Genomic DNA, 27,934 nt, shown 5'->3' with positions numbered 1-27,934 from the left:
CAGATCACCTGTGGTCAGGAGTTCCAGACCAGCCTGGCCAACATGGTGAAACCCCATCTCTACTACAAATACAAAAATTAGCTGGGTGTGGTGGTACATGCCTGTAATCCTAGCTACTTGGGAGGCTGAGGCACAAGAATTGCTTGAACCTGGGAGGTAGAGGTTGCACTGAGCCAAGATCATGCCACTGCACTCCAGCCTGGGTGACACAGTGAGACTCCATCTCAAAAATAAATAAATAAAAATTAAAAAGAGAAACAAAAATTCAAGTGAAGAATTTCCAGCTGTAGGGGGCCCTGTCAGCTGATTGCTTTCACCTGGGCTTTTACTCCAAAGAAGTATTACATCATGATAATACATTTATATTTTCTACATATATATGTATATGTAAAATATATAAATAATATATACATATATACATACACCATACACATATATATTTGTGGTAAAATATAACAAAATGTATTATCATAACCGTTTTTCAGTGTACAATTCAGTGGCATTAAGTACATTTATAACATTGTGCAACTATCACTACAATCTCTCTCCAAAACTTTTTCATTATCCAGACAGAAACTCTGTGTCCATTAAGCAATAACTCCGGATTCCCCATCCTGCCAGGCCCTGCCAAATTCTGTTCTACTTTCTGTCTCTATGAATTTGTCTATTCTAGGTTCCTCATGTAAGTGGATTCATACAGATGTGTCCTTTTGCAGACGGTGGCTGTTTAAGTCAGACAGGCAAGGAGGAAGAGAAACAGCCAAGCCAAATGCAGCTTCCCTCGGTTCTTTCCTTCCCTGGTGCTTGTCTGGGCTTCTCTCCCAGGCGAAATCATCAGTCTTTCTTCCTGGGACTTCTGTGTGGTGAGGATGCCATTAGGCACCCTCTGGTAGCTTACAATGCAGTTCATTTCATCTCATTTCCTTCCTGTTTTGTACAGAGACTGATTTCCCCTTTGCTGACTGTCAGCTGAGTTCAAAACCGGGGTCAAAGCTCTGCTCACAGCACAAATCACTTCTTGTGAAGCCTGGCTGGGTTTTGGCGGGCAGCTGCTAGGCTTTCGGTCTTTTATGAGGCTGTCCTGGCCACAGTGGAGCTTTGTGTGTGATCAATGGGTGCTGGGCATGAGCCCGGCTGGGCTAGCTGACACGGTGAGTTGTCCCTGACACTCATGACTTTCAAGCCCTGTGTCTTGGAGGGCACTGTGATCTGGAAGTTCACCTCCTCTATGAAAAAAACCTAAACCAGCCTCTCCTTTTCCTGCATGGTGATCTGTAATGATCAGTGACATTCTCAGAATTAACCAATCAGGAAATGCTTGGAAAGCCCACGCCTCAGCATTTAGTGCTTGGGAAATTCTACTTCCAGATCCCAGAGGGGACACAGCAGATTTCCAGTGAGCATTCCTAACCTGAAAAACCTGTCCTTGAATGCTCCTCCTCAGTGCTAGAGATGCTCTTTCAGAATGTGAACCTCCTGCGTCTGTGACGAGATGTCGCACGTCTACACTCAGATTTAGCAGGATGTCCATGTGATAGTGCCTAGGCCTGCCTTATGGCAGTTTTGATAAAGGTGATTTCAGAGTGGCTTCAGAGGGGATGACTAAAGCCCACAATCTTGGTCCAAAATATCCTAATCTCCCTACAAGAATGATTTTCTTGCCTTGGACTATGTCCAGTCTGCCAACTAGTACAGCTGTTTTTGGTTTTTGACTCACTGATTTACCTGGCATGACATTTCCTCTTGTTTCAAGATTCTTTAAGTTCCTCCTGACTTCTCTTTCCCTTTAAATATTCCTGAAACTGGCTCTTGCCTGGTCCCTTTATTTCATTATTCCTCCATCTTGCTGGTGGTATGGTGGAAATTGGACATAGGGTTTGGTGTTAGATATACCTGCCTTCAAAGCTTAACTGTGCTACCTACTAGCTCTGTGACCTTGGGCAAGTTACTTAAATCTAAGACATAGATTCCCCCTTGTGAAATGGGAACAATGATTTGTTATTCTGAGGGATGTTCATAGACTTGATTAAAATAATAAGAAAAGGTACCTGGCACATAGCCGATACTCAAAAAATGTTAGCACACACCCACACCTTTTTCGTTCTGATTCATTTAAGGTAAGCCCTTCCCAATCGGCCTTCACTTGACCTGAATTCCTGGGATACTGTATTTGGAATTTTAAATATTCCAAATATACAGAGTTCTTGCAGGTCGAAGCTGGTCTAGGCTCCAAACAGGCTGCCCCCAAGGGAAGCAGGGTTATTGGCAGCTAGTATTAATCTGACTTTTGTCATATTGATTCAAGATTTTATCTGAAGATGGCAGCAACTTGTACATGGTGCCACTGTTTAGCCACTCCATGCCAGAGGTACCAGGCAAGTAAAACCCAAATTACCAGTGCCTTTGCTCCATCCTGGAAATGACAAAGGACAAAGCCAAAGAACCCAGGAAAGTGCAATGGGATTTGGTTTTACGCAGCAGGGAATCTTCTAAGAAAGCCAGGACCGGTTCACCTACGTGTCATTACCAGTGCAGGCAGCTCAGAGGTACTTCCCTGGGAGAAGTTAGGGCACCGAGAGAGAGGTGCTTAGGTTCCTTCCTTCCTCCCTCCCTCGCTCCCTTGGGTTCCTTCCTTCCTGCCTGCCTGCCTTCCTTCCTCCCTCCCTCCTTCCCTTCTTCTCCTTTCTTTTCTTTCTTTTTTTTTTTTAGACAGAGTCTTGCTCTGTCGCCCAGGCTGGACTGCAATGGCGCGATCTCAGCTTACTGCAACTTCCGCCTCCCGGGTTGCTCCTGCTTCAGTCTCCCTAGTAGCCGGCATAACAGGCGCCCGCCACCATGCCCGGCTAATTTTTATATTTTTAGTGGAGACAGGCTTTCACCATATTGGCCAGGCTGGTCTCGAACTCCTAACCTCAAGTGATCCGTCCGCCTCGGCCTCCCAAAGTAGGTGCTGGGATCACAGGCGTGAACCACCGCACCCGGCCAGAGCTTAGGTTTCTATTCGTGACAACTTTCTGTATTGGTTGGCAGGTTCTCCTAGCACCACCATGATCTCAGGACTAACCACTGCACACCCGTGATGGGATTCCACACCTTCGCTGCAAGAGGACAAGGTGACGAGATGCTGACAGTGAAGGCTGAACTAACGCGGACAGTGAAGTGCTAAATGAGTCGGACTCCGACTCCAGGTGAAGCAGCCAGCAGAGGTCAGAGAGAGGCAGCTCACGTTCCGGGTAAGTTGCAGGTCGATTTCAGGGCCGACTCGTCCAGATTACTCATTCTTCATTTCAGGCAATTGTATGACTGCTAAATACTGCTGCTTGGGGCATCTGGGGTTGGGAACTCATTTCTGCTAGGTCTTTGACCCCTGAAAGCGTCGTTGGCGTCTGGCCCTGCGGGTAGGGCAGGGCGAGATTTCTAGGAGGACCGGCAGAGGGGCGTATAGGTGTGTGGTGCTGGGCCGGGGCGCTAAGGCACCGGTGTAGGAGCGCGCATGGCCGGAGTTTCTTCCATCTCGGCGGCGTCTCGGTGCCTGCAGCGGGAATGGCGCTTCGCTTCCCTGAGGAGCTTCTAGAAAGCTACGGTGGCCCCCGTGTGGGAGGCGGGGTTCGGGACGGGGGGCGTGGCGGCGTCGGGGCGTCGCTGTCCCCTCTTCGGTAGCTTTCCTCCCTCCCCTTTCTGCTGTTATGGGGAGCGCGGTGGCCACGGAACGCTGCCCGGAGCCGCGCGAGGGAGGACCCGACGCGCGGCGTTTACCCGGCGCAGCGTTCCACCGCTCGGGTTTGGCTGGGTGAGGCGGGCGGGGCCGGGGGCGAGAGGGGAGCGGCGCGGGGTGGAGAGGGTGGTTGGAGAAAGGGAACGGAGGGCCGCGGGGGAGGTGGGATGGTGGAAGGGGCGACAGAGAGGTTTGTGCCCAGCAGACACCCAGGTATCTTAGGGTCGGTCAGGGCAGTGTCGGGGACCCCTTGGAGACAGTAGGAAGGGGCTCCTCGCGGGGTGGCGGATTTCTTTCCCGTTGACTTTATAGAGTGAGGTTGACCCTGTGTTCGGCTTGGGCCGGGAAGGGCGCAGAAGCGGGACCTCAGGACACTTTTACGCAGGGCGATTCTCAGAGACTACAAAGCCTGCGCCCTGCGTCCTCCCAGGCGCAGTGTTGTGGGATCAGTGTCTTTTCTCTGTTCTCGTCCTCAACACAGCCAAAGTCGTGGATATGTGGTGACAGAAAAACATTTTGGTATATAACTGAGCTAGGCTGGAGTGTGAAATCGCGGCGCGTTATTTGGTCCGAACGCCCTACGTAGCAACCCACCCCCTTTCGCCCCCCCGCCACGCCGGACACCGTCAGGCGGGCGTTCCCCCAACCCGCCCGTTGTGAAGTCCACCTGCTGAGACTGATACGGATCCCCTGCGAACTTGATGCTGTCCACTTGGAGAACGTGGAGAACTTTCAGAGGAGGGGTTATTTCGCCTTGAGTGAAAATTAAGACTCAAAGGAAAGGGTATACTCAAGAGCTGCCCTTACTAGGTTATTTCTATGGAATTTGGAAGGATCTTTGAATTGAAGATGTGGTGGGAGCGCGCAGAGGACAGAGAATCCGTAAGCTTGAGTTTCTTAGATCCAGTTTCTTAAAGCCAAAGTAGCGGGGAGATCTTGGCAAGTCAAGAAACCTCCTTGAACTTCAGTTCCCTTGCCTCGGGGGGAGAATAGTCCAGCCGTACCCCACTGTGGTTTAGGTTAATGGCCTGGAGGGAGGGAAGTGTTTTGAAGCCTATATAGTATCCTCTGAAGGTATCACCACGTTGCTGCCCGCTGAAACACTGCCGGCCGCCGACAGAACCTTGTTTGGAGCCGAGTTAAGACAGCATCTTTATGGCAGTGCTGGGGTTTTCATGATTACCGGTCCCGAGTGTCAGGACACATCTGTTTCTCAAACCCCAGTTTCTGCACTGCCACATGAAACTGCTCATTACTGAGTGACAGCAGAGGACAGGAACTTTGCCTTTTTCATTAACTTCTTTAGGGCCTGTACAAAGTGGGAGATGGTAAGAACTTTGATGAAAATTGAGGGTCATAGCCTTGGAGCGGGGCGAGGGATTAGATTTGACTGGACATAGTCTTCATGCAACCGTTTAACAACAAAAACATTGTTGGCTGAGTTCTTGTTTTTTGATACAGGGAACATTCTGTCAGAGCCATGTAAACATCCAAGAGTAAACGTTTGTTGTTTCTGTTTTGTTTTGTTTTGTTTTGTTTTTTTGCATGATCTTTAGAGGATAATAAGTGAAAAACTAAAGAAAGGGTGCATTGCTTGCCGACACATTTTTTCCCCACCCATCTGAAGGCACACAAATAATAGCACTGGCAAATTTGAATAGTTTCCCTTGTTACCAAATCTACATTCATATTTCTAATATGGGACGATTATTTCTAGCATGGAGAGAAATATGGAATTTCTAATATGGAAGATTTAGCAGGATGTGGTATTGTAAAAATTCAGGCAGTTCTTGGATAAGTATGTCCAGCCTTCCAGAGACTATAAGTGTTGTAATATTAGTGCCTGTTAGTCATATTGTGTATCTTCCTGATACCCAATTAGATCTCTGATTGTTTTTTCTTTTTAATTAAAAGGAGCTGAAAGATAACTCAGTTAAGAAGCTAGAAAATAAAACTAGGTCTCTTTAACTGTGCTGTCTTATTCTGAACTGAACGTCTTTCTGCAATAATAATGATGGTGATAGTAAAGCTAACCTTCGTAGGACATTGCGTACCAGACTGATACACATGCTACAATTCTGTTCGTTCTCACACCATCCTTCATGGGGAGGTTAAGAGCATTGCTCAAAATCACACAGCTAATAAGTCATTTTTCTCAGATTGGCATTACAATTATATTTAATTGAGTCCTGTGTGTGCGAGTGTTTTGACTTTTGCATTGTGTTTTATCCCGCACACGGAGGCAACATGGATGGTGAGACTAGGGGCTATGGACAAGGTTCCAGGGTTTGGACTTGAGCATGCTGCTGAGTGGCTATGTGGTCATCACTTTACTTCCTTTTCTGACCCGTAAAATGATGATAATAATTCTACATTGAATGAATCCTTTGTTTCTACTGAGCACAAGGTATGCTCTGTGAAAGTAAAATACTTCTCAGAGTGTAGAAAGAAAAGTTTCAGATTCAAGCCTTTTTGTTATCAGTAGGCTGGAAAATGAATAGAAGTTAGAATAAACTATACACTTAATGTGATTTTTCCAACAATTGTGTTGAAAAATTGTTTAAAAATGCATCCATTCCAACGATCCTTAGCTTTATATTTATTAAAAGAAGTAAATGTAAATTAGACCTCAAAGTTTTTTTTTAACAGGCAACATTGAAAAGCACCCACAGTCAGCAGGTGCTGTTTGCTGGTTGATTTTAGATGATGAAAATTGTAGAGTAAGTACATTTGTAGAAAATTGTAGAGTAAGTACAATCGTAGAGTAAGTATAAGAAGAATTGTATTCAAAGGTATTGTATTATTCTTATAAAGAATTGTATTCTTCTTATACTCTTTTACATTCTTTTATTCCAACAAGCTACAGTTGACCAGAAAAGAACTGAATTCCAAAAATATATTTAAGGCACTTCCCTATTCTCTCTGTATTTACTTGGAAATGATTCTTAGAAGTTTTTGGCATGGCCACTTTAAGTTTGTTAAGTGAAGAGACTTGCACTTATCTATATGCATATTTTGCAAGTATTTTTAAAAATATGGCTCAATTGTTAAATCATTTTATTTGTCCCATGACTTATATAAAAATCTGGGGGTTTTTTGGTTGCTCGCTCTTAGTTTAGGCTTGGGTTTATGGTGATCTGGGCTCAGGGAGGTAGACATGTCAATGTCACTAGCATTGCCAGGCTATAGGCAGTCTGCTGCATGCTGGGTGAGTATTAATATCCTGAAGAGATATTTGAGTCCACAAGATTTAAAGATCTTCTTTTCACTGCTGTGCTTGTAGAATTAGGGCTAGATTAGTTTAGCCTGGGCCTCCTGGGTCTTGGTCATTTGAAAATAGCTCCTCAAGTAGGCTGGCTGTGTGTCTTAGTATGGCAGAAACAATTCATTATTCACTCCATGTATCTTCTATTATACTGTGAAATTACAGATGATAGTTTTCTTGCTTTCTATTTTTCCAAACAGTGCCACCTGGACTTGTCAGTTTTGCTCATATATTGACTGTTTCTTAATCAAGATAGCTTTAATAGTCTTCACCCCACCCCCATCCTCCAGCTGCCCTTTGGATGTTGCTGTGTAGAAACCAAGAGAGTTCATTTTTGTTAGGGGCTGGGCTAGGTTGGTAATAATCTGAAGCACCTTGAAGGATTCTGACCTAATCAAGGCATAAGGAAATGATGTGCGTGTAGAAAATTTGGAACTGTGCCAGGCACAAAGTAAATGTCATATAAGCATTAGTTATGAATTGATGAGGAGGAAGGTGTCAGAAGATGAATGCTGTAGAGAAGGCTATAGGGCAGTACATGGGGAGAGCGGTTTCCTGTAGAGATGTGGTTTTGTCAAAGGTGATGGGAAAGGTCTCAGTTTGAAGGTGATGGGTAAGGTCTTCATTTGAATAAAGATCCACAAGAGGGTATGGGTAGAGGGGCATAGAGGTGTCCGGGTAGCAGATAAGGAGGTCAGATAGGCAACCTAGGAACTCATGGACATATGTAGCAAATTGAAGGTTTTTAGAAAACTTACAGGAATTTTTTAATGGAAAATTTCAAACTTAAACATAGAGAGAATAGTACAATGAGCAACCTTCTCCCTTCTCCCAGCTTCGGCAGTTATCAACACGGCCAGTTGTGCTTCATCCATGTTGCCCACTGGCATTATTTTAAAGCAAATTCAAGAAATTTTACCAGTTATTTCTATTTGTCATCCCCATTGACATTCTGAGTTATTTCTAAATACTTCTGTGTATATTTCTAAAAAATAGGCACTTAAAACATAACCACAATACTTAACTTTTTTGACCTTGTTTATCATCTGTAAATCTTGGCCTTAGAGCCTTCTTGCAGCACTGATTTAAAGATAAACATGGATACACCAGGCACGGTGGCTCATGCCTGTAATCCCAGCACTTTGGCAGGCCGAGGCGGGTGGATCACTAGGTCAGGAGTTCGAGACTAGCCTGGCCTATAACATAGTGAAACCCCGTCTCTACTAAAAATACAAAAAAAATTGGCTGGGCATGGTGGCGGGTGCCTGTAATCCCAGCTACTTGGGAGGCTGAGGCAAGGAGAATCGCTAGAACCTGGGAGGCAGAGGTTGCAGTGAGCCGAGATCATGCCACTGCACTCCAGCCTGGGTGACAAGAGCAAAACTCTGTCTCAAAAAAAAAAAAAAAAAAAGATAATCGTGGATGTCTGGATTCCTCAGGGTAGGGTCTGACAGTAGGTGCTCAATTGCTGGTGGTCATCTGTTGTCTTTACCAGCCTTGATTTCTTTTTTCTTTTCCTTTTCTAGATAGTTCTGTCATGACAATTTCACTTTTACTTCCTCTTCTCCTTACCTATTTTTGACACATTTATTCAGTATTTCCTTTATCTACTCTCTGCTTCTCCTTTTAACTTTCTCCTATCCTTTCAGTATTTTTGTTCACAGCCGGACATGTAGCTTGTGCTCCTTTGATCCCTGTAGCCCATGAAATACAGCTCCCTTTAGTTCTAGACCTTTTTGAAGGGAGATGAGCGTTTCCTATTTCTTATTTTAAAAAAATACTGTTATTGAGATTGAGATAGAATTTACATGCCAAACACTTCACTGATTTAAAGTGTGCAAGTCTAGCCAGGCATGGTGGTTCTTGCCTATAATCCCAGCACTTTGGGAGGCTGAACTAGGAGGATTGGTTGAGGCCAGGAGTTTGAGACCAACCTGAGCAACATAGTGAGGCCTTTCCTCTACAAAAATAAAAAATTGGCCAGATATGGTGGCACACCTGTGGTCCTAGCTGCTCTGAAGGCTGAGACAGTAGGATCACTTGAGCCCAGGAGGTCAAGGCTGCAGTGAGCCATGATCATGCCACTGCACTCCAGCCTGAGCAACAGAGGCCGAGGTGGGCAGATCACATGGGGTCGGGAGTTCGAGACCAGCCAGACAAACATGGAGAAACCCTGTCTCTGCTAAAAATACAAAAATAGCCAGGCGTGGTGGTGCATGCCTGTAATCCCAGCTACTCAGGAGGCTGAGGCAGGAGAATCGCTTGAACCCAGGAGGCAGAGGTTGTGGCGAGCCGAGATCACACCATTGCACTCCAGCCTGGGCAACAAGAGTGAAACTCTGTCTCAAAAACCAAAAACAAAAACAAAAAAAAAAGAAAAGAAAAAAGTGTACAAGTCAGTGATTTTCAGTGTATTCACAAATATATGCCATTATTACCACAGTTGATTTTATAACACTTTCATCACCTCAAAAGGAAACCTGGTACCCTTTAGGTGTTCCCATCCCACCACCCTAAGCAACCACAAATCTCCTTTCTATTTCGATGGATTTGCCTATTCTGGACATTTAGTATCCAAATGTCTTTTGTATCTGGCTTCTTTCACTTAGCATAGTGATTTCAGTGCTCATCCATGTCAGAGCATGAATTAGTACATCATTTCTAATTATGGCTGAATAACGTTTCATTGTACAGATGTAACACACTTTGTTAATTCATCAGTTGATGGTCATTTCGTTTGTTTTTACTTTTTGGCTATTTTGAATAGTGCTGCTAGAAATATTTGGGCACAAATTTTTGTGTGAATGTGTGTTCTCATTTCTCTTGGGTATATATATTGAGGAGTAGAATTATTAGATCAAATGGTAACTGTATATTTAATATTTGAGGAACTGTCAGACCATTTTTCCAATATGGCTCTCCATTTTGTTTGCCCAAACATGAAAATCCAGCCATTTTTCAAGTGCAGCTACCTACCCTTACTTTGGGTAAATTTCTGTATTAATATTTTTTCAGTCTTAGTTATCAAATTCTGTCGCATATAAATCTTTTTGTTTTTTTTTATATGTAAGGTTTTTAGGTATAATGTTTATTTAGCGGTGGTCCGCAAAGTAGAGGGTATTTACCATTAAGTGTAAGATGATTCATTGGAAAGAAAGAACAAAATTCTATTTTTACATATGCTGTATGTATCCTAATGTATTAGCATAGCTGTACACGTGTAAGGTGTATAAATTAATATTCTTATATTAGATCTGTGTGGCACAAAGTTTTTTTATACAAATAGGAATAATAATAAAATTTTGTAAATGATTGTCCAGAGGCATGAAATCAAATATACCTATGTGGGTCTTAATCCTATATTTTATGACATATCTGATGGGAAAGTTCTTAAAATTACTTTGCTAATGAAATTGAAAATCGCCGGCTAATTTCAGCCCACATGGAACATGTGAATACCAGTGGAAACAGCTTTGGATCAGGTTCAGACTTTTGTTTTTGTCCTACTTCTGCTAATTACTAATGGGGAGACTTTGGGTAAGTCCCCTAATGGTCTCCATTTCAGTTCTCAACTTGGCATAATAACACTTGAAATTTTGCAAATTATGATTTTGCAGAATGAGACTGGGAAGGGTGTCATATGCAGTGGCCACAGGGAGTCAGTCATTTGGGTGTTTTGGGCAACCCTGCAGTTCTTTTAGGTGATATATTCAATTTTCCACGAACTTTGCCTTCCCCTTCTTACTTACCCATTTCTTTTGATTGCTTTCTGTCCTTCTTTTGTGTTCTTCTGACAGCAAACCTTCAAAGAGGTTACCAAAGGCTAAATCAGTTGGAGTGGAGTTTTTTCTGACACCACCCAGCCACATCACAGTATAGCACTGTTTCGTTTCTGCTGCTTTTATTACAACATAGTATATAGTATATAGATGAAATAGGAAAATTGCAGTTTACTGTAATTCCTGGACACTGTTTTGGAAGCTGTCGAGTTAAATTATTAGGTGTCTTGATGGTTTCTATTTTGATATGTGATAGTTTTAGACTCTGTTACTCTCTTGGGGATGTGAATCTTTGCCGAACGTCAAAGCATGAAGAGAAGTAGATCCCGAGAAAGAAGGGAAGAAGTTCTGAGGAATCGTGGTAACCAAACAGCTCACATGCTACAGTTAAAGATTTATTTATGCACTACTCAGTATTTGTTTATTATTGGCTGTGTTTAGTAATGTACCATAAAATTGATAAAAATGAATTTTACTTTTCACTCTAGACTCTTATTTGTGATTTCTTATTCTCTAGTATCCTTTATTCTAAGGAAATGGTTGATGAACATTTAGGTCATGATTTCTAATTTCTCCTAAAGGGTGACATCCATTCTTGACCTCCTTTCTTGGGTGACAAAGAAATAACCAACATAACCATACCTAGGTATTGTTTGATAATTTATGATTTCATTCATAAGTGCAAAGAATATATTTATTGAGCACCTATTGTCGCCACTGTTCTGGGTTCTGGGGACAAAGCAGTGTCCAAAATATGTTATTTTAAAAAGTGCCCTCGGCTGCATGCAGTGGCTCATACCTGTAATCCCAGCACTTTGGGAGGCCGAGGCAGGTGGATCACCTGAGGCCAGGAGTTCAAGACCAGCCTGGCCAACATAGTGAAACCCTGTCTCTACTAAAAATACAAAAAATTAGCCATGCATGGTGGCAGGTGCCTGTAATCCCAGCTACTCAAGAGGCTGAGGCAGGAGAATTGCTTGAACTTGGGAGGCAGAGGTCACAGTGAGCTGAGATTGTGCCATTGCACTCCAGCCTGGGCAACAAGATGGAAACTCTGTCTCAAAAAAAAAAAAAAGAAAAAAAATGCCCTCATAGATTTAACATTCTGGTGGGTACTAGTCATTGAGGTTAAATACAATGAGATTTGTGCTAAAGAGAGAAATAGAGCTAAAGAGAGGGATAGAAACTGTTTGGGAGGGGCACTTGCTGGTTTTTATAGGGTGACCAGGGAGGCCTTACTGACAAGGTAAGATTTAAGATGTGTCTTTACTCCGATGCCCCCAGTTGTGTATTCAGTAGGCAGTTAGTGTTGGGGTATAGAAAATCCTAAATCCTAAATCTGATGTACTTTTGCCTATTCATGAAATAACTGGAAGACTCTTATACATAGGGGGAGCTAAAGCTGCTCTGCTCTCAAAGTGCTTTCTGCTTATGATCTGAAAGACTTCTGTGAGGTCACTGTAGGCGTCATGGTGGCACTGAGGCCTCTGTCCCTCCTTCAGAAGTTGCATCTTTGCTGTTAATACTGTGTCTCTGTGGTGGCTCTAGTGATGCAATCATTCTCGATGGGGCCACTGACTCTGATGTCACAATGACTTGGCTGGAGGAGTCCTGAAGTCTCTTGTTTGTCCGGGGCCTTTGCTGCAGCTTTATATGTTCACTAGTAATCTGGCCTGTGCTTACCTTTTAATCCCAGCTGGAAGATCTCAGTAAGAGTGATGGTAAGCTTTGAGATTGATATCTCTTCCTTTAAGTGTTTTTGGAAATTTTATTTTTTGTACCTAAGTATCTCTGATTCAAAGGACCCCCTTTGTGACAGTGGGAGGAAGTATGTTGAGAAGATGCTAAGTATTGCTTAGACCTGTATTACCTCTGCTTATCAATCTTTGAAATGTATGTACGTCTGAATGTATAAATGTATGTCTATTCACTATCTCTCTTCCTCCAGAACATAAGCTGAGGAAGGGCAGGAAGCTTATTTTAGTCCCCTCTATTACCCCAGTGCTACCAAAACAAAAACAATGCCAGACCTATAGTAGATGCTCAGTAAATATTTCTTAACTGAATAACTAACATACTACAAACAATATGGCAACAAGTAACATACCTGGCAATGGTATCATAGCACCTGGCAAATTGTTTTTTGCCTTAAAGATAAAATAAAAAATGGGGATATTGACCTCCTGTCACTACTGCATGGACTTTGATGGTTTCCAATCATTACTTTCTCCTCTGTGTCAGTCTGCCTCTTTGAGAAATTCATACTCCTGGTGAGTGTCCGACCTGGCCTTTTGTCCTCTCTCTGCCACTGCCCAGCTGTGACCTTAGACATGGTTGTGAATCTATTATGAGCCTATTCTAACTCTCAATGCTTTGATTTTATAACCTGGCAAAGCAGCACCTGCTGGTTATTTTTGTGAAGGAACAACACTTTTCTAGAAGGAAGTGAAGCAAGCACCTGCATTTGACAGTTGTTTTTTATGAGGAAGTTGGTTTTTCTCAATTCACTTAGGTCAGTCCATGTATGGGAAGCTCCAAATAAGGTCATTCTCTTTGAACTATTGACTTTAACTTGTTTATAAAAAACACTGGGATCAGCCAGGCACAGTGGCCCACACCTGCAATCTAGCACTTTGGAAGGCCGAGTTGGGTGGATCACTTGATGTCAGGAGTTTAAGACCAGCCTGGCTAACATGGTGAAACCCCGTCTCTACTAAAAATACAAAAATTAGGCAGGCGTGGTGGTGCTCACCTGTAATCCCAGCTGCTAGGGAGGCTGAGGCATGAGAATTGCTTGAATCCACGAGGCAGAGGTTGCAGTGAGCCGAGATCGCACCACTGCACTCCAGCCTGGGCAACAGAGTGAGACTTGTCTCAAAGAAAATAAAATGAAAAACAAAACCACCTGAAATCACTACTGCTTTACCATTTGAGATTGCATATTTTTCATGTGGTTTCACATCTATAATCATCTCCCCCCACCAAACACACAAAAGATTTGTGTAGAAAATTGAGAATAAACCATAACTTACTTGTATAGTTTTATTCTCTTGGAAATAATGAGGCTATCATGAACTATGGACTCAGACTAAGAGTGGAACTAGTAAGAGAAAGGAACTAAAAAAAGAAAGTCAACCAAAAAATGACATGAACAAGGATGTTCATTGTTACATACTTTATAACTGCAAAAAGCTAAAAATAAATTTCTATCAGTAGGGTCTGGCTAAGTAAGTATGATATATTTATACTATAGAAAGTGATAAGACAGTTTAGGAGAATCAGATACACCCTCAGGACACACTGTTGAGTGAAAAAGAAGATAAATTGTAAAATATCTCCAGTATGATCCCATGGATGTGTATAAAAAAGAAAACATATCTTCTGGTCTGAAATATGTGTGTTAATTCAGAGATAAAGGTCCAGAAAGAATAGAATGGTTAACAATGTTATTTATGAGAATAAAGTAGGATTATGGGGCTTGGGGTGATGAGAGCTGTTCACTTTTTACTCCAGGCTTCTGTGTTTGGGCATTTTATAAAAATGTAGTCATGGTTTCCTTTTGTAATTATAAAATCCAGAATTATTGGAGAGGAAAAGATGTGTGACAAAGAGAAATTGGTGCACAAGGTGGGATTTGAGAAGGAGAAGGAAGATAGGCATTTTGGGCTGGTGAGTTCTGGCAGTTAACACAACCAGCTGTACTCTGTGATATTTTGTGAATGGTGATTTGGAGCTTTCGTAGTGTTTTCAAGATGCATGTATACGTTCATATATGTATATTACATACAAAAGATGCATTTATATATTAATATATGTTATATACAAAAGGTATATATATATATGCCTCCAGAAACAATATATGTAATATGCAAAAAATATATATATATATATACACACACATATAGTTGACCCTTCACAATGCAGGGGTTAGGGACACTAACACCCTGTGCAGTTGAAAATCTGCACACAACTTTTGACTCCCCTAAAACTTAACACTACTTATAACCTACTGTTAACCGCAGCCTTACTGATAGCATAAACAGTTGATTAACACATATGTTGCATATTAGTGTATAATACTATATAATGCATTCTTACAATAAAGCAGAGAAAAGAAAATGTCATTAAGAAAACCATAAGCAAGAGAGAATATATTTACTGTTCATTAAATGGAAATAGATCATCATAAAGGTCTTCATCCTCATCCTTTCATGTTGAGTAGACTGAAAAGGAGGAGGAAAAAGAGGCGTTAGTCTTGTTGCCTCATGGTGACAAATGTGGAAGAAAATCCACGTTAGTGGACCCACAAAGTTCAAATCCATGTTGTTCAAGGGTCAACTGTGTGTGTGTGTGTGTGTGTGTGTGTGTGTGTGCGCGTGTATATAAACTATAATCTTTATTACTCCAGAAGGTATAAACTGAAATATAGGGCCCTCAAATCAAGAAGTCTCCAAAACTCAGTCTCAAGAACAGTTTTCATATGTACCTTATTTTGGTCTACTGAACTTTTATTATTGGGTGAGAACAATTTCATGTTTTAGGGAATGTGGATTCACTTCTATTCCTATATGAGTAATTCTGCCCCATTAATAGAACAGTTATATCTGCCACAGAACTCTTTTCTCTAGCTGTTTTTTTTTTTTTTTTTGAGATGGAGTCTCGCTGTCCAGGCTGGAGTGCAATGGCACGATCTTGTCTCACTGCAACCTCTGCCTGCCAGGTTCAAGCGATTCTCCTGCCTCAGCCTCCTCAGCAGCTGGGATTATAGGCGCCCACCAACATGCCCAGCTAATTTTTGTATTTTTAGTAGAGACGGGGTTTCGCCATGTTGGTCAGGCTGGTCTCGAACTCCTGACCTCAGATTATCCACCCACCTTGGCCTCCCAAAGTGCTGGGATTATAGGCATGAGCCACTGTACCCGGTCTTTTCTCTAGCTCTTAACTTTGTCTCCATTTTGTTGGATTTGTTCTTTCAATTCATAAACATTTATTGAACCCTCATATGCAGCTCTAGGTATGGGGCATGCTACCCAGCAGGGAAAGACAAGGCCCCTCCTCTCATGAAGCTTACAGTTAGCTGGGAGTTGGGGGAGAATGGCGGTAATGAACTAAAAAATAGCAGGAAGTGAGCACCTCTGTGACGAAAACTAAATGTTTGTGGCGATGTGAGAGAGAATGATGGGGAAACTACCTTAAGAAGAAAGGTGGTTAGGAAAGATATCTTTGAGGAAGTAATTTATAAATCAAGGCATTTACAACAGGAAAGAGCCAGATGCGTCATCATCTCGGGGAGCAGCATTTCAGAAAGAGGAAACATAAAACAGCATTCCTAGGGTTAGAAGGAGCCTATAGGGCTCAATAGCTTGCGGTGTGGTTGGGGCTTATGGAGGCTGGATGAAGATAAGTGAGAGAGGTTTACAGGGACAGCATCATGTCAGGTCTTGAGGGCAAGGTAAGGAGTCTGGATTTTATTCCAGATTTGATGGGAAGCCTTTGGGGGATTTCGATTAGGGCAATGAGATGATCTGATTTAGGTGTATAAAAGATCTCTCTGGATACCTCTTGATTATAAATGGGCAAAAGTAATCGCTTCTCGGTCTTTTGGCTAAGATCAAGTGTAGTATCTGTTCTTATCAGTTTAGTATCTGATAGGTCCTCTATCCGAGGACAATATATTAAATGGATTTTTGGAGCAGGGACGTGGACTAGGAGCTTGCTCTGTCCACTCCACGCATCAACCTGGTATTGCTGTACCTCTAAGAATGGTTCACCCCTCTGGGTGTTAAAACACGGTGTTACTGGCCAGGCACGGTGGATCCCACCTGTAATCCCAGCACTTTGGGAGGCTGAGGCAGGTGGATCGCGAGATCAGGAGTTCAAGATCAGCCTGGCCAACATGCTGAAACCCCGTCTCTACTAAAAATACAAAAATTAGCTGGTGTGGTGGCACACGCCTGTAATCCCAGCTACTTGGGAGGCTGAGGCAGAGAATTGCTTGAACCCAGGAGGCAGAGGTTGGAATGAGCTGAGACTGTGCCACTGCACTCCAGCCTGGGCAAGAGTAACAGCAGGGAAACCTATTGGGAAGCTATGGCTGCACGTCCAGGTGTGATAAGACGGTAACTCAGACTAAGATGGCAGCTATAGCTGTAAACTTGCTGATGGAATGAAGTTGGAGAGCTAAGGAAAGATAGGATCAGAAATGACTCCTAAGTTTCAGCCTTGGGCAACTGGGAGAGGGGGAAAAGCAGGGAAGGAGCAGGTTTCAGGAGAAATGAGTGACTGTTTTGGATGTATCAGGTTATCAGGTTGCAATGCCCACTGAACAAATGTCAAATAGGCAATAAGATTTGCTAGCCGGGAAATCAGAAATAGAGAGATACACGTGGGAGTTGCCTACATACACAGCGATGGTATTTACAGCCCTGTAATTGACTCCAGAGTCTCCTGTTCACCACTGTGCAGGGTGAATGTGGCACAGGCCACCCTTCTATCTCTAGGCCTTCCCCTGGCTCTTCTTGCTTTTGCTGTTGAAAGTTGCTTTTAGCTTCACAATGCAAAGGGCAGTGGGAGAACAGAAAAGCAAAACATTTCCCGAGCCTGTAATTACAGTGACAAGAGTGCTTCTTGTTTGTGTAGCTCTCAACATTTTAATCATTACCTCTTCACTAAAGCTAAAATCTGAGCTTAGAAGTGAGTGGGTTTTAAAGATGGGTTCTAGATTCATACTGTGTTCTTTAAATGTTATGAACTGAGAATACATTGATATTGATATTGTAAGTATGAAAGGTAATGTAAGTTACATGAAGCAAAGTCTTTAGTGCTGTGGATCATCCCTCTGTTTTGTGTACCACTTTCCCTACTTCGTTGAAACACAAGAACAAACTAAATGAAAATAAGAACATATGGAAATGGCTGGGCACAGTGGCTCATACATGTAATCCCAGCACTTTGAGAGGCCAAGGCGGGTGGATCACCTGAGGTCAGGAGTTTGAAACTAGCCTGGCCAACATGGTGAAACCCCGTCCCTACTAAAAATACAGAAATCAGCCAGGCGTGGTGGCACGCGCCTGTAATCCCAGCTGCTCGGGAGGCTGAGGCACCAGAATAGCTTGAACCCAGGAGGCGGAGGTTGCAGTGAGCCAAGATCGCCCCACTGCACTCCAGCCTGGGTGACAGAGTGAGACTCTGTCTTAAAAAAAAAAAAAAAGAAAATGTGGAAATGTGTCTTTACTTCCAGATAGTATTCCTATCTTGGATTTGACATTTAATTTTTTTCAAATAATTTTGATGCATGGATGTTTTACATTTTTATGGGATTTATCAGTTGATCCTTTGTGATTTCCTAATTTTATGCTTTGAAAAATGTTTCCTCTCCCAGTGTCAAGCCTCTGTAGGTTTACTGCTAGTTTTATGGCTGATTTATTTATTTTTCGACTTATAAATCCAAGTGGACTTTACTATGTTGGATAGAACCAAGTACAGACTTCTAAATTTTTTGGATTTTGCCATCTCAAAATAATTTGTAGCCAAATTACAATTGAATTCTTACTTATTTTGAACGATTCTTTGCTCATTGCAGAATAGCTCTCCAGACCCCCAGCTGGCCATGTGGTGAGCTCAGGGCCCAAATCAAGTAGTACCAGCAATCGGGGAACCCCCTCTATCTGTTTTGAATGGATTCACACCAGTCACAAGCCTGGAAAGATGGTGTCACAGTCTACAGTCAGGCAGGATTCTCCTGTGGAGCCCTGGGAAGGGATCAGCAATCACTCTGGCATTATTGATGGTTCACCCAGACTCCTGAACACTGACCATCCTCCTTGCCAATTAGACATCAGGTTCATGAGGCACAAAGCTGTCTGGATCAACCCCCAGGATGTGCAGAAACAGCTGCAGGACTTGCAACCTCAGGTGCCAGCAGCAGGGAACAGCGGGACCCATTTTGTGACAGATGCTGCCTCTCCCTCAGGCCCTTCACCTTCGTGCCTCGGGGACTCCCTGGCAGAGACAACATTGTCTGAGGATACTACAGACTCCATTGGCAGCGCTTCTCCCCATGGCTCGAGTGAAAAGAGTAGCAGCTTCTCTCTGTCCCCAACAGAAGTACACATGGTCCGCCCAGGATACTCTCATCAGGTGTCTCTGCCCACAAGCCCTAGGATTTTGGCCACCTCCCCATATCCTGAGACTGACAGTGCTTTTTTTGAGCCTTCCCATCTGACATCTTCTGCTGATGAAGGTAATTTTAGTAGGTGACCTCCCTCATTCCTCTCTGTTCACACCCTTGCTTTGCCTTGCTCTAAAGCCTGCCTTATTGTCTTCCCCATGGGACAGTGCATTGCCTCATTTAATATTGTCAGCAGCCCAGCCATCTGGGTGGTCACGACAGGTGAAATGAAGTATTGGCTTTCTCCTTAGACTGCAGAGAATTGTTATTTTTTTAGCTTAACATAGTTGATAATCAGTGCCATGTGCCATCTTTAAGCTGGTGTCTGCCTTCAGGAACTTAGAGCTCATTAAATTGTCTAAAAGGGAGAGCATTGGAAGCACTGTCAAGTCAGTGTGGGGGTTGGAGGTGTTTCCAGACAGTCACAGGGGGCTCCATTTCACACCAGTACCTAGCAGGTGGTGAACTCACTTCACTTGTTATATTTACCTGTATAGAGTCTGATGGAAAAATAGTAAGATTTTAAAACAATAACTACAGTTTCCCCCGAAGACTATACAAAACCCCTTTTTATTAAAACAAGGCTGTCACTGCTATGAAGTAATGTACATATTCCTAAGACCCTAAAATTCCTAAAAATTGGATAATCCATGCAAAGTACTGCTGAAGAATCAATAAGTTAGCTATTATTGTTATAATCTGTGACATGTTTATTTCATTTTAAAATATTTATATTATAGTCACACTTGTCATTATTAATTTACATTTCTATTAGAACCCTAGTACAAATAATCAATGAAGATTTTTCTTTCAAAGCAATTTCAAAAGTCATCAGTCTGCCTGCTGCCTTGCCTGTCTATTTCTCTGTATATTTATTTCTCACTAGCAGGAGCTGATCTTCCCCCTTACCTAAAATATGGAGTTTATTTGTTCTTTTGGAAATGTTTGAGCAATCAAAGATGATGACAGTCTTTAACACATTTATTCATTGCTTAAGAAGAACAAATTTTGAACAATCTTTCAATGGTTAATTTTGAGATAAGGACCAAGTTTGAGCAAAACGACAAGACTGATTACAGGCCTTCTTTTTTTCTATTTTTTTGCTCACTTGCTTGGATAGTTCTAAGGATTAAGAGTCACTTGCAAATTTAGTAGTGGCTAAGTGAGAGATTAGTCTTAATAGATTGTCTCATAGAGGAAAGCCCTCTCCCCAACAGAGAACCACCATAATGACAAGTTATAATAAACTGAAGATGATCTTTGAGGCCTAGCATACGCTTGCCTGAAAGCTTTTACTCTATCACGGTACAGGAAGTAGTTCTACAATTTAAAATTATCCTTTAGCTTTGTCTTTTTCTCAGAAAGAAAACAGATACCCCAGCCCCTTTTGCCCAAAGACAAGGACTCCCAGCAGCTCCTGTCAGTGCCTTTAGGAACAACTCACAGAATGTTTTGAGAGTATCTCTTAAACTCAGTAAGGGGATTCATTCTATAAGATTAAGAAAAAGAAGGCTTGAGTGATCTGGTTCTTTCTTTCTCTGGTGTGGAGGCAGCAACAGGGAAAACAGCCATTGGCCACTAAGATGTGGATATCCCTATGACCGCTGCATCTCAGATGGTGGCAAAAGGGTTTTCTTTTTTCAGAAAATACTTTAAGGAAAGACTATCTGCATCTGTAAGCATTTCTTGAGGCTGTAGGAAGGGATTCCACAGTTTATTTTGTTTGTGTAGGAACTACACATTTACAAACACTTTCACCTTCCTTTATCTCCTTAATGTCCTGATAAATATCCCAGTTTAAGGGCTGAGAGCATTTTGATGCAGAGGCACAGCTGGTGAATGGACAGCTGGAACTGGAATCCACGCTGTTCTGATTCTTTGTGCTCTTCCCTCTATCCTCAGAGTCTGCAAACTATGACCTGTGGACCAAATCCTGCCAGCTTCCTGTTTTTATAAATGAATTTCTCTTTTGTCTATAGCTGCTTTCTCACTACAGTGGCAGAATAGAGTAGTAGAAACAGATACTGTATGGCCCTCAGATCCTCCAATATATACCACGTAGCCCTTTACAGGAAAAGTTTGCCAACCCATAGCTTCTGAAGCTAAGAAGTCCAAGTTTTTCCATGCAACAACTACTTTCTTGAACATGAAGCAAGGGATTTGAATGACCCTGCTTGCACCTCCATCATGCTGAAAGCTGTGTCACCACCATGTGCAGCATTTTGTTCTAATTTAGCAGGTTGGGACATCTCAGCTCTTGACACAGAAATTTTTGCTTTAAATGCTGCAGTAAGAAATCACATGACAGAAAAAATGTTTGTTTTGATGGTGGTCATTGCCAGTAATGGAGTGGCTAAGGGTGCAGGAATGGATGTGTCAGCAGAATGTACCTTCTGCAGTTTGTTGGTTTTGACCGGAAGAAGACTAACTTAGAGAAGCAATGCTGACCTTTTTTGGATGGATTTTATTCTCTAGACAGGAGGTTTAGGGCTGGGTGCAGTGGCTCAATCTGCCTGTAATCTCAGCACTTTGGGAGGCTGAGGTGGAAGGATAGCTTGAGCCCAGTAATTTGAGACCAACCTGGGCAACCTAATGAGACTCCCATCTCTGCAAAAAAAATTTAGAAAATCAGCTGGTCATGATGGCTCCTGTAGTCTCAGCTGCTAGAGAGGCTGAGGTGGAAGAATCGCTTAAGCCCAGGAGGTTGAAGCCACACTAAACTGTGATCACGCTGCTGCACTGTAGCCTGGGTGACAGAGCGAGATATTGTCTCAAAAGAAGAAGAAAAAAGGAAGTTTAAGGTCAATCACAGTGAGTTAGAGAAGTGATCTCATAATCCTTAGGACCCTGCTTCTGGACTGTGGCTTCTCACCCTACCCCAGCCCCTGTTAGGATTTCCCAGGACCCTATTCTCTTTCTGCCCTCTTTTCCTCATTGGTCTCCTCCTCTCTGGTGGCTGAGGATACCTCCCAGTTACTCCAACAGCCTCTCCTAGAAATGATCATCATTAAAGCAATATCTGTAAGACCCGCCATCAGAGAGATCTTTCTTTTCCTGTCATCTTAATTTATTCTAGAATCGTGCTTATTTTTTTACATTATTTAAAAGCCACTTCCTATAATTGTTTTATTAGGTAATCTTTAAACTCCCTTTTCCCCATTTTTAATAATTTGCTATATTGCCAGGTGCTGTTCAAGTCAGTAGAAGAACCATTTCTTTGAATTCCTTCTCACCAGAGGTATTTGTGCTGCCTGTTGATGTAGAAAAGGTGAATGCTATCTTCTTTCTTTTTAACCATAGAGTCTTAATCCTTTAGATAGTGTTGTTCTGATTTAAATCTGGAAACTTCAATTTGACGAAGCATTACAAATAGGTTTCCTTTCATCATTTGATTGACGGAGACTGCCAGAAACACTAAGCTAAGAAGAGTTCCAAGGCAGCGCCTGTGCTTAGCTGTAAAGTTTTCTGTGATTGATGAATGATGTCTGGCATTAGGCTTCGCCCAGCCTAAGGTTTTGTATAACAAGAAATCCAACTTGAGTTGTCCGTTGATTACAGTAAGCCGAATCTATGTCTCTGGACAATGTGTGCTATAAGTCATAGAGTGACCTATGATAACTCAGTTAAATGAATATTTATACTGATATGCATTAATTCCACTTAAATAGAACATACTGATTTTTCAAATCTAATATACCCTCCATGAAAAAGTTGATTATGCTTGTATTTTAATTGATTTCTTTTTCTGCAGGAAAATGCCCACTTTTATGTTGCAGATATGATTATATCAGCAATGGAGAAAATGAAGTGTAACATTCTGAGTCAACAGCAGACAGAGAGCTGGAGTAAAGAAGAAGTCAGTGGGTTACTTGGGAGTGATCAGCCTGACTCTGAAATGACTTTTGATACCAACATAAAGCAAGAGTCTGGGTCTTCTACTTCTTCATACAGTGGCTATGAAGGCAAGTTGGGCAAATATGAGAAAGCTGTATGTTATGTGTTTCACATATATCTCCTCTATAATTACCCTTTATCCACAGGGCATATATTCCAAGACCCCCAGTGGAAGCCTGAAACTTCAGATAGTACCAAACTCTATATATGCTACTTTTTTTTTTTGTTCTCGTAACCAAGAGGGTTACTAAGTGACTAGTGGGTGGGTAGTGTATATAGTGTGGTATGCTGGACAAAGGATGATTCCTGTTCCAGAGGGAACATGGCAAGACGTGTGGGAGTTCATCATCCTACTCAGGATTGTGCACAATTTAAAACTTAAGAATTGTTCATTTCTGGAACTTTTCATTGAATATTTTTGGACCAGTTGACTGCAGGTAACTAAAACCACGGGAAGTGAAACTGCACATAAAGGAGGACAAATGTATGTCTTTAAATCCTTTGTCTAAAAACTTCTTGAGTAACCTCTGTAATCCTCACCATTTCTGCCATCTTGGGTCAGGATTGGTTATCATGCTTCAGTTGTCAAATCCTATGTTTTGTTTTGTTTTGTTTTTTTAATCTTGGACTTTATCCTACTTTTCTTTTTCACTGGAAATAAAAGTGGCTGATATCTCCTCGTCTTTTGTTTTCTGTCACATGGCATTCTCCTAGCTCTTCTTACACCATCTTTCCTTTTCCAATGAGTCTTCTTTTTTTCGCTCAGTAATGGGCCTGTGCTGTGCTAGGTGCTGAACATCAGCAGTACGCAGGGGGTGCTCCTTCCCTCAAGGAGCCTGCGTGCTGGAGCACGGGACCGGGAAGCCCTATGGGGTAACTTGTAGAACAGAGGTGGGGACCCAGCACAGTGCGTCACCGTCACTGAGGAGGAGCAGCTCGGCTCACTCTGGGACCTGGGGGTTCTTCCCCGAGGGACGAGTGCCTAAGCTGATAGCTCATGTTAGGGTTTGCTACTTTCTTACAATTTCTTAAGTCCTGCCTACAGTCCTATATTCTTTTTTTAAATCTGTAGTTGCTTCCTGGCAGATTAAACGTACTATACACCTTCAATTATTCCTTCTCAGCTATTATCTCCCAAATCTGTTTTCAGTCCTGGACATCTCTTCTAAGTGCTTGCTCCCTATGGCTGGAGCCTTGTCCGTCTGGCTGGCCCCCCAGGACCTCTGACTTAATACTTCATTTCTGGGTGACTTAAAATGCTTCATTTTATTCATTGTTGATATATGTTCACTGCAACATAAAGGTGGGCATAGTTAACCTATAACTTAATATGTCTAAACTAGTCATCTCTCCATCACTCTCTCACAATCCTCTTCTTTCCAAAGAAAACCAATAAAGTTTGCTTTTCTTCTTGACTTCCTTTGCTACACATTAATCAGGAATACTCAATAACAAAGGAAGAACTCACTCCATATGGTGTGTAGCATAATGCCTGGCACAGAATACGTATATGATCAAATGCCTGTTGAATGCACTAACTGGCTCAAATTAAAAGGGTTGTTTTGTCTTAAGATACAGAACATTCTTACTGAACCCAGTGGTGGGAAATATATCTGGGACACATATGACCAGTATAGACATAACTCCAGGGTCTATCTTTTCGGGGACTTTGGGCCTCTCATCTCTCCTTTTCTAGCAATTGCTTCATTCTTTTTCTGTAGCCTACCTACTTCTACCTACCCCTGGCATCTAGTTTCAGCTCTGCAGTCTTCCTGACCACTCAGCCAGGTCCTCACAGCTCAACAACTCAGTTTTGCAGGACCCTCAGTCCAGATCCCAGGGCAGAGCACCTGATGGGCCTTGCCTTGGTTAGATGTCCATAACTGGTTTGTCAGATGCAGCCAGGGGGGTGGGGGAATGTGATATGGACGATCGTGCCCTCTGAGGCTACCAGTAGGGAGAAAATGAATGTGAGTGGAGAAGAAGTAATTCCTATTTAGTACGCTGGACTCTCTTCTTCCTTGGTCTTGTGCTCCTGTTCCGTTTCTAGTTAGTAAACAAATTAATCCTGACTTCTTAGTCATAATCACTTCTCTTCCATCCATTTCCCATTTCTATCCCTTACCTGGCCCACTGCAGTGGCCTTCTGGCTAGTCATTTTGTAAGAACTACAATTTAGTTCTTTAATACCGATTTGGTTTAATTTTCTCTCTTTACTTTCAACTTGTTTCCCCTAGTTGATCTTGCATATATCTGTCTTCCTGGATCACAACTTTTTGTCCTCTATAATGGCTTGCTGACCTTGTGCCACATTTTATTCTGGAATTTTTAGCCTTGTGGCATCCGGCTGCTTCCTGCCTTTTAAATAGGAATCTCCTGCCATTCCCCTTGGCTGGATGGTAGGCTGTAGTTGAACTAGACTGTGTATAGTTGCTGGCAGACATTTCCCCCCATGGCTTTGGGAAGGATGTCCTGTAATGTGGGTTCCCCCAGTAACCACACATCAGGTCTTTCATCCTTCCCATCCTTCAGAAGCAATCTCCTGCCACCGTCACTGTGACATGCTCCCTGGTTTGTATCCCAGGGGAGGGGCACCATCCATGTGGAATGAAACACAGGTTGTGCTCCAGAATGCTCCAGTGCCATCTGCATGCATGGCTTCCCTGGAGTTGTGTAGTGCAGAGCCCTGCCTCAGAACTTCTCAAGGCCCATGCAATGCAACTGTGTGTTTTTTTGTGTGTGTGTGGTTTAGGTCTGTTAGTATCTCAGCTCCCTCATGAGATCTTTTTTTTTTTTTTTTTTTTTTTTGAGATGGAGTCTTTCTCTGTTGCCCAGGCTGGAGTGGAGTGGTGTGATCTCGGCTCACAGCAACCTCTACCTCCCACGTTCAAACCATTCTTCTGCCTCAGCCTCCCAAATAGCTGCGATTATGGCCGCACACCACCACGCCCAGCTAATTTTTGTATTTTTAGTAGAGACGAGCTTTCACCATGGTGGCCAGGCTGGTCTTGAACTCCTGACCTCAGGTGATCCACTTGCCTCGGCCTCCCAAAGTGCTGGGATTACAGGTGTGAGCCACCACCCCCAGCCCTTCATGAGATTTTAAACTCTTAGATGGATGAGAAGTTTTCTTGTTTGTATTTGTGTTTAGTATAATGCCTTGTCTGAAATAGGTGTTTTTATAAATAGTGGTTGGGTGTAAATTGATGGTAGCTGAAACTTTAAGAAAACATGAATAAATGTGAATATATTAAATGAAAATTAAGAATATTTCTATCCTCCAAATATAAATATTTATCTTTTATTAAGTATTTCTCTTGTGACATTTGTGGCAATAGATGTTCCTCCATGAGGTGGGTTGGTATTACTCAAACTGCCAGTTGGTCCTGAGAACATTAAAAAAAAAAAAAAAAAAAACAAGTGTAGAAAGTATCAGAGTGCATCTCGCTGAGGGTGAGCATTGTTTCCTGAAAGTTTTTTTTTAATCAGTTAAACATTGTGTCTGTATTAAGTCACAATGTAAATTGTATGTTACTATGGATGATGGGCAAAAGACAGTGAAAAACACAGATGGGTGCCCTTACCCCCATTCTACCCATGAGGAAACTGCAGCTGGAAGTGGTGGTTGTCCATCGTCACCCAGCTAGAATGGATTCTGTCTTAAAGTCAGCCAGCCTACTGCAAAACCCTTCACATAACTTCTTTTTTTTTTTTGAGATGGAGTCTCTCTGTGTTGCCTAGGCTGGAGTGCAATGGCGTGGTCTTAGCTTACTGCAACCTCTGCCTCCCAGGTTCAAGCGATTCTCCAGCCTCAGCCTCCCAAGTAGCTGGGACTACAGGCACCCACCACCATGCCTGGCTAATTTTTTTTGTATTTTTAGTAGAGACGGGGTTTCACCTTGTTGGCCAGTCTGGTCTCAAACTCCTGACCTTGTGATCCACCTGCCTCAGTCTCCCAAAGTGCTGGGATTACAGGCGTGAGCCACTGCGCCCAGCCCACATAATTTCTATGTAAACTATGGGCTAGGCTATTTCCTTAAACAACTGTATTCCTTTTTCTGTGTTTCTCTCCTATGTTTATTCAAATGAAGACAGTTTTACAAATTTATATTTACAATGATTATATAATTATATTAATAATATAATTAATCATAATGATTAATACTATTAATTATTATCAGTATTATTAATAGTATTCATACTAATAGTATTAATAATCATGTTGCTATAGTTTTCACTTTTTTTTTTTTTTGAGACAGGGTCTTACTCTGTCGCCCAGGCTGGAGTGCAGTGGCACGATAGCTCACTGCAATCTCAAGTGGTGGGCTCACGTGATTCTCCCACCTCAGTCTTTTGAGCAGCTGGGACTACAGGCGCTGGACAGGCCACCACACTGGGCTAATTTTTTTGTATTTTTTGTAGAGATGGGGGTTCTGCCATGTTGCCCAGGCTGGACTTGAACTCCTGGGCTCAAGTGATTCTCCTACCTCAGCCTCCTCAGTAGCTGGGACTACAAGTGCACGCCCCTGCCCCTGGCAGATTTACATTTTTAAATGATAGTATTTAATCGTGTGATTTGCAAAATCAATTTCCTATTATTAAACGTTTAGATGCTTTCAGTGTTTCAATATTTTAAAACATTGGGTGGACTGCAGATAGCTTCTTTGTGATGAAAGCCTTCCGAGTAGCTGGGACTACAGGCACTTAACCATAGTGAGTGCAAAAAGAACACACAAATAGTTCCAAATTTTTTAATTCTTTAAGTTGAAATGTTTAATTCTCTTAAACTTTTAGCCCTCTTCATTTCCCAATTTCTGTTTAGTTGGGTGTTGCAGGTTGTACAGTTTTTCTTTTTCTTCTTATTGGTAAAAACCTCCTTCCTTTCTTTGTCTAGGTTGTGCTGTGTTACAGGTCAGCCCAGTGACTGAAACACGTACTTACCATGATGTGAAAGAGATTTGCAAATGCGACGTTGATGATTTTGTTATTTTAGGTAAGATTTGGAAACTATTTGGATGTGACTGGCTGCCTTCCCAATCCCATCTGCATACACATACTAACATGCATCACACACAACACTACGTTACAGTGGCATTCAAATCAACTTCTTC

The 27,934-nt window shown here is 42.3% G+C and overlaps 1 protein-coding gene and 1 non-coding gene across 20 annotated transcripts in view; both read left to right on the top strand.

Moving 5' to 3' along the window:
* The first annotated feature begins 443 nt into the window (after positions 1-443).
* Positions 444-27,934, top strand: part of RUBCNL (rubicon like autophagy enhancer) — a 48,827-nt gene continuing 21,336 nt past the window's right edge. For 3 of the 19 annotated variants that reach the window (XM_055244626.2, XM_055244627.2, XM_055244618.2), the window contains exons 1-5: positions 3,634-3,790; positions 18,342-19,001; positions 22,115-22,197; positions 22,681-22,891; positions 27,718-27,816. In XM_055244626.2, coding sequence (XP_055100601.1) covers positions 18,467-19,001; positions 22,115-22,197; positions 22,681-22,891; positions 27,718-27,816 — 928 coding nt within the window. In that variant the 5' untranslated portion in view covers positions 3,634-3,790; positions 18,342-18,466. Of the gene's footprint in view, positions 2,944-3,030; positions 3,234-3,302; positions 4,598-10,197; positions 11,121-11,640; positions 12,481-15,597; positions 16,212-18,341; positions 19,002-22,114; positions 22,198-22,680; positions 22,892-27,717; positions 27,817-27,934 lie in introns of those variants that run through there. The other 16 variants (XM_063619099.1, XM_055244624.2, XM_063619106.1 and 13 more) reach the window with 16 other exon arrangements.
* On the top strand, positions 16,345-16,535 carry LOC129464286 (U2 spliceosomal RNA). Its single transcript, XR_008651525.1, has one exon. It is a non-coding gene; the product is annotated as a U2 spliceosomal RNA (small nuclear RNA).

This window comes from Symphalangus syndactylus, chromosome 15 (genome assembly GCF_028878055.3).
Source record: "Symphalangus syndactylus isolate Jambi chromosome 15, NHGRI_mSymSyn1-v2.1_pri, whole genome shotgun sequence".
NCBI lineage: Eukaryota > Metazoa > Chordata > Mammalia > Primates > Hylobatidae > Symphalangus > Symphalangus syndactylus.
This window is presented reverse-complemented; position numbering and strand designations above follow the sequence as displayed.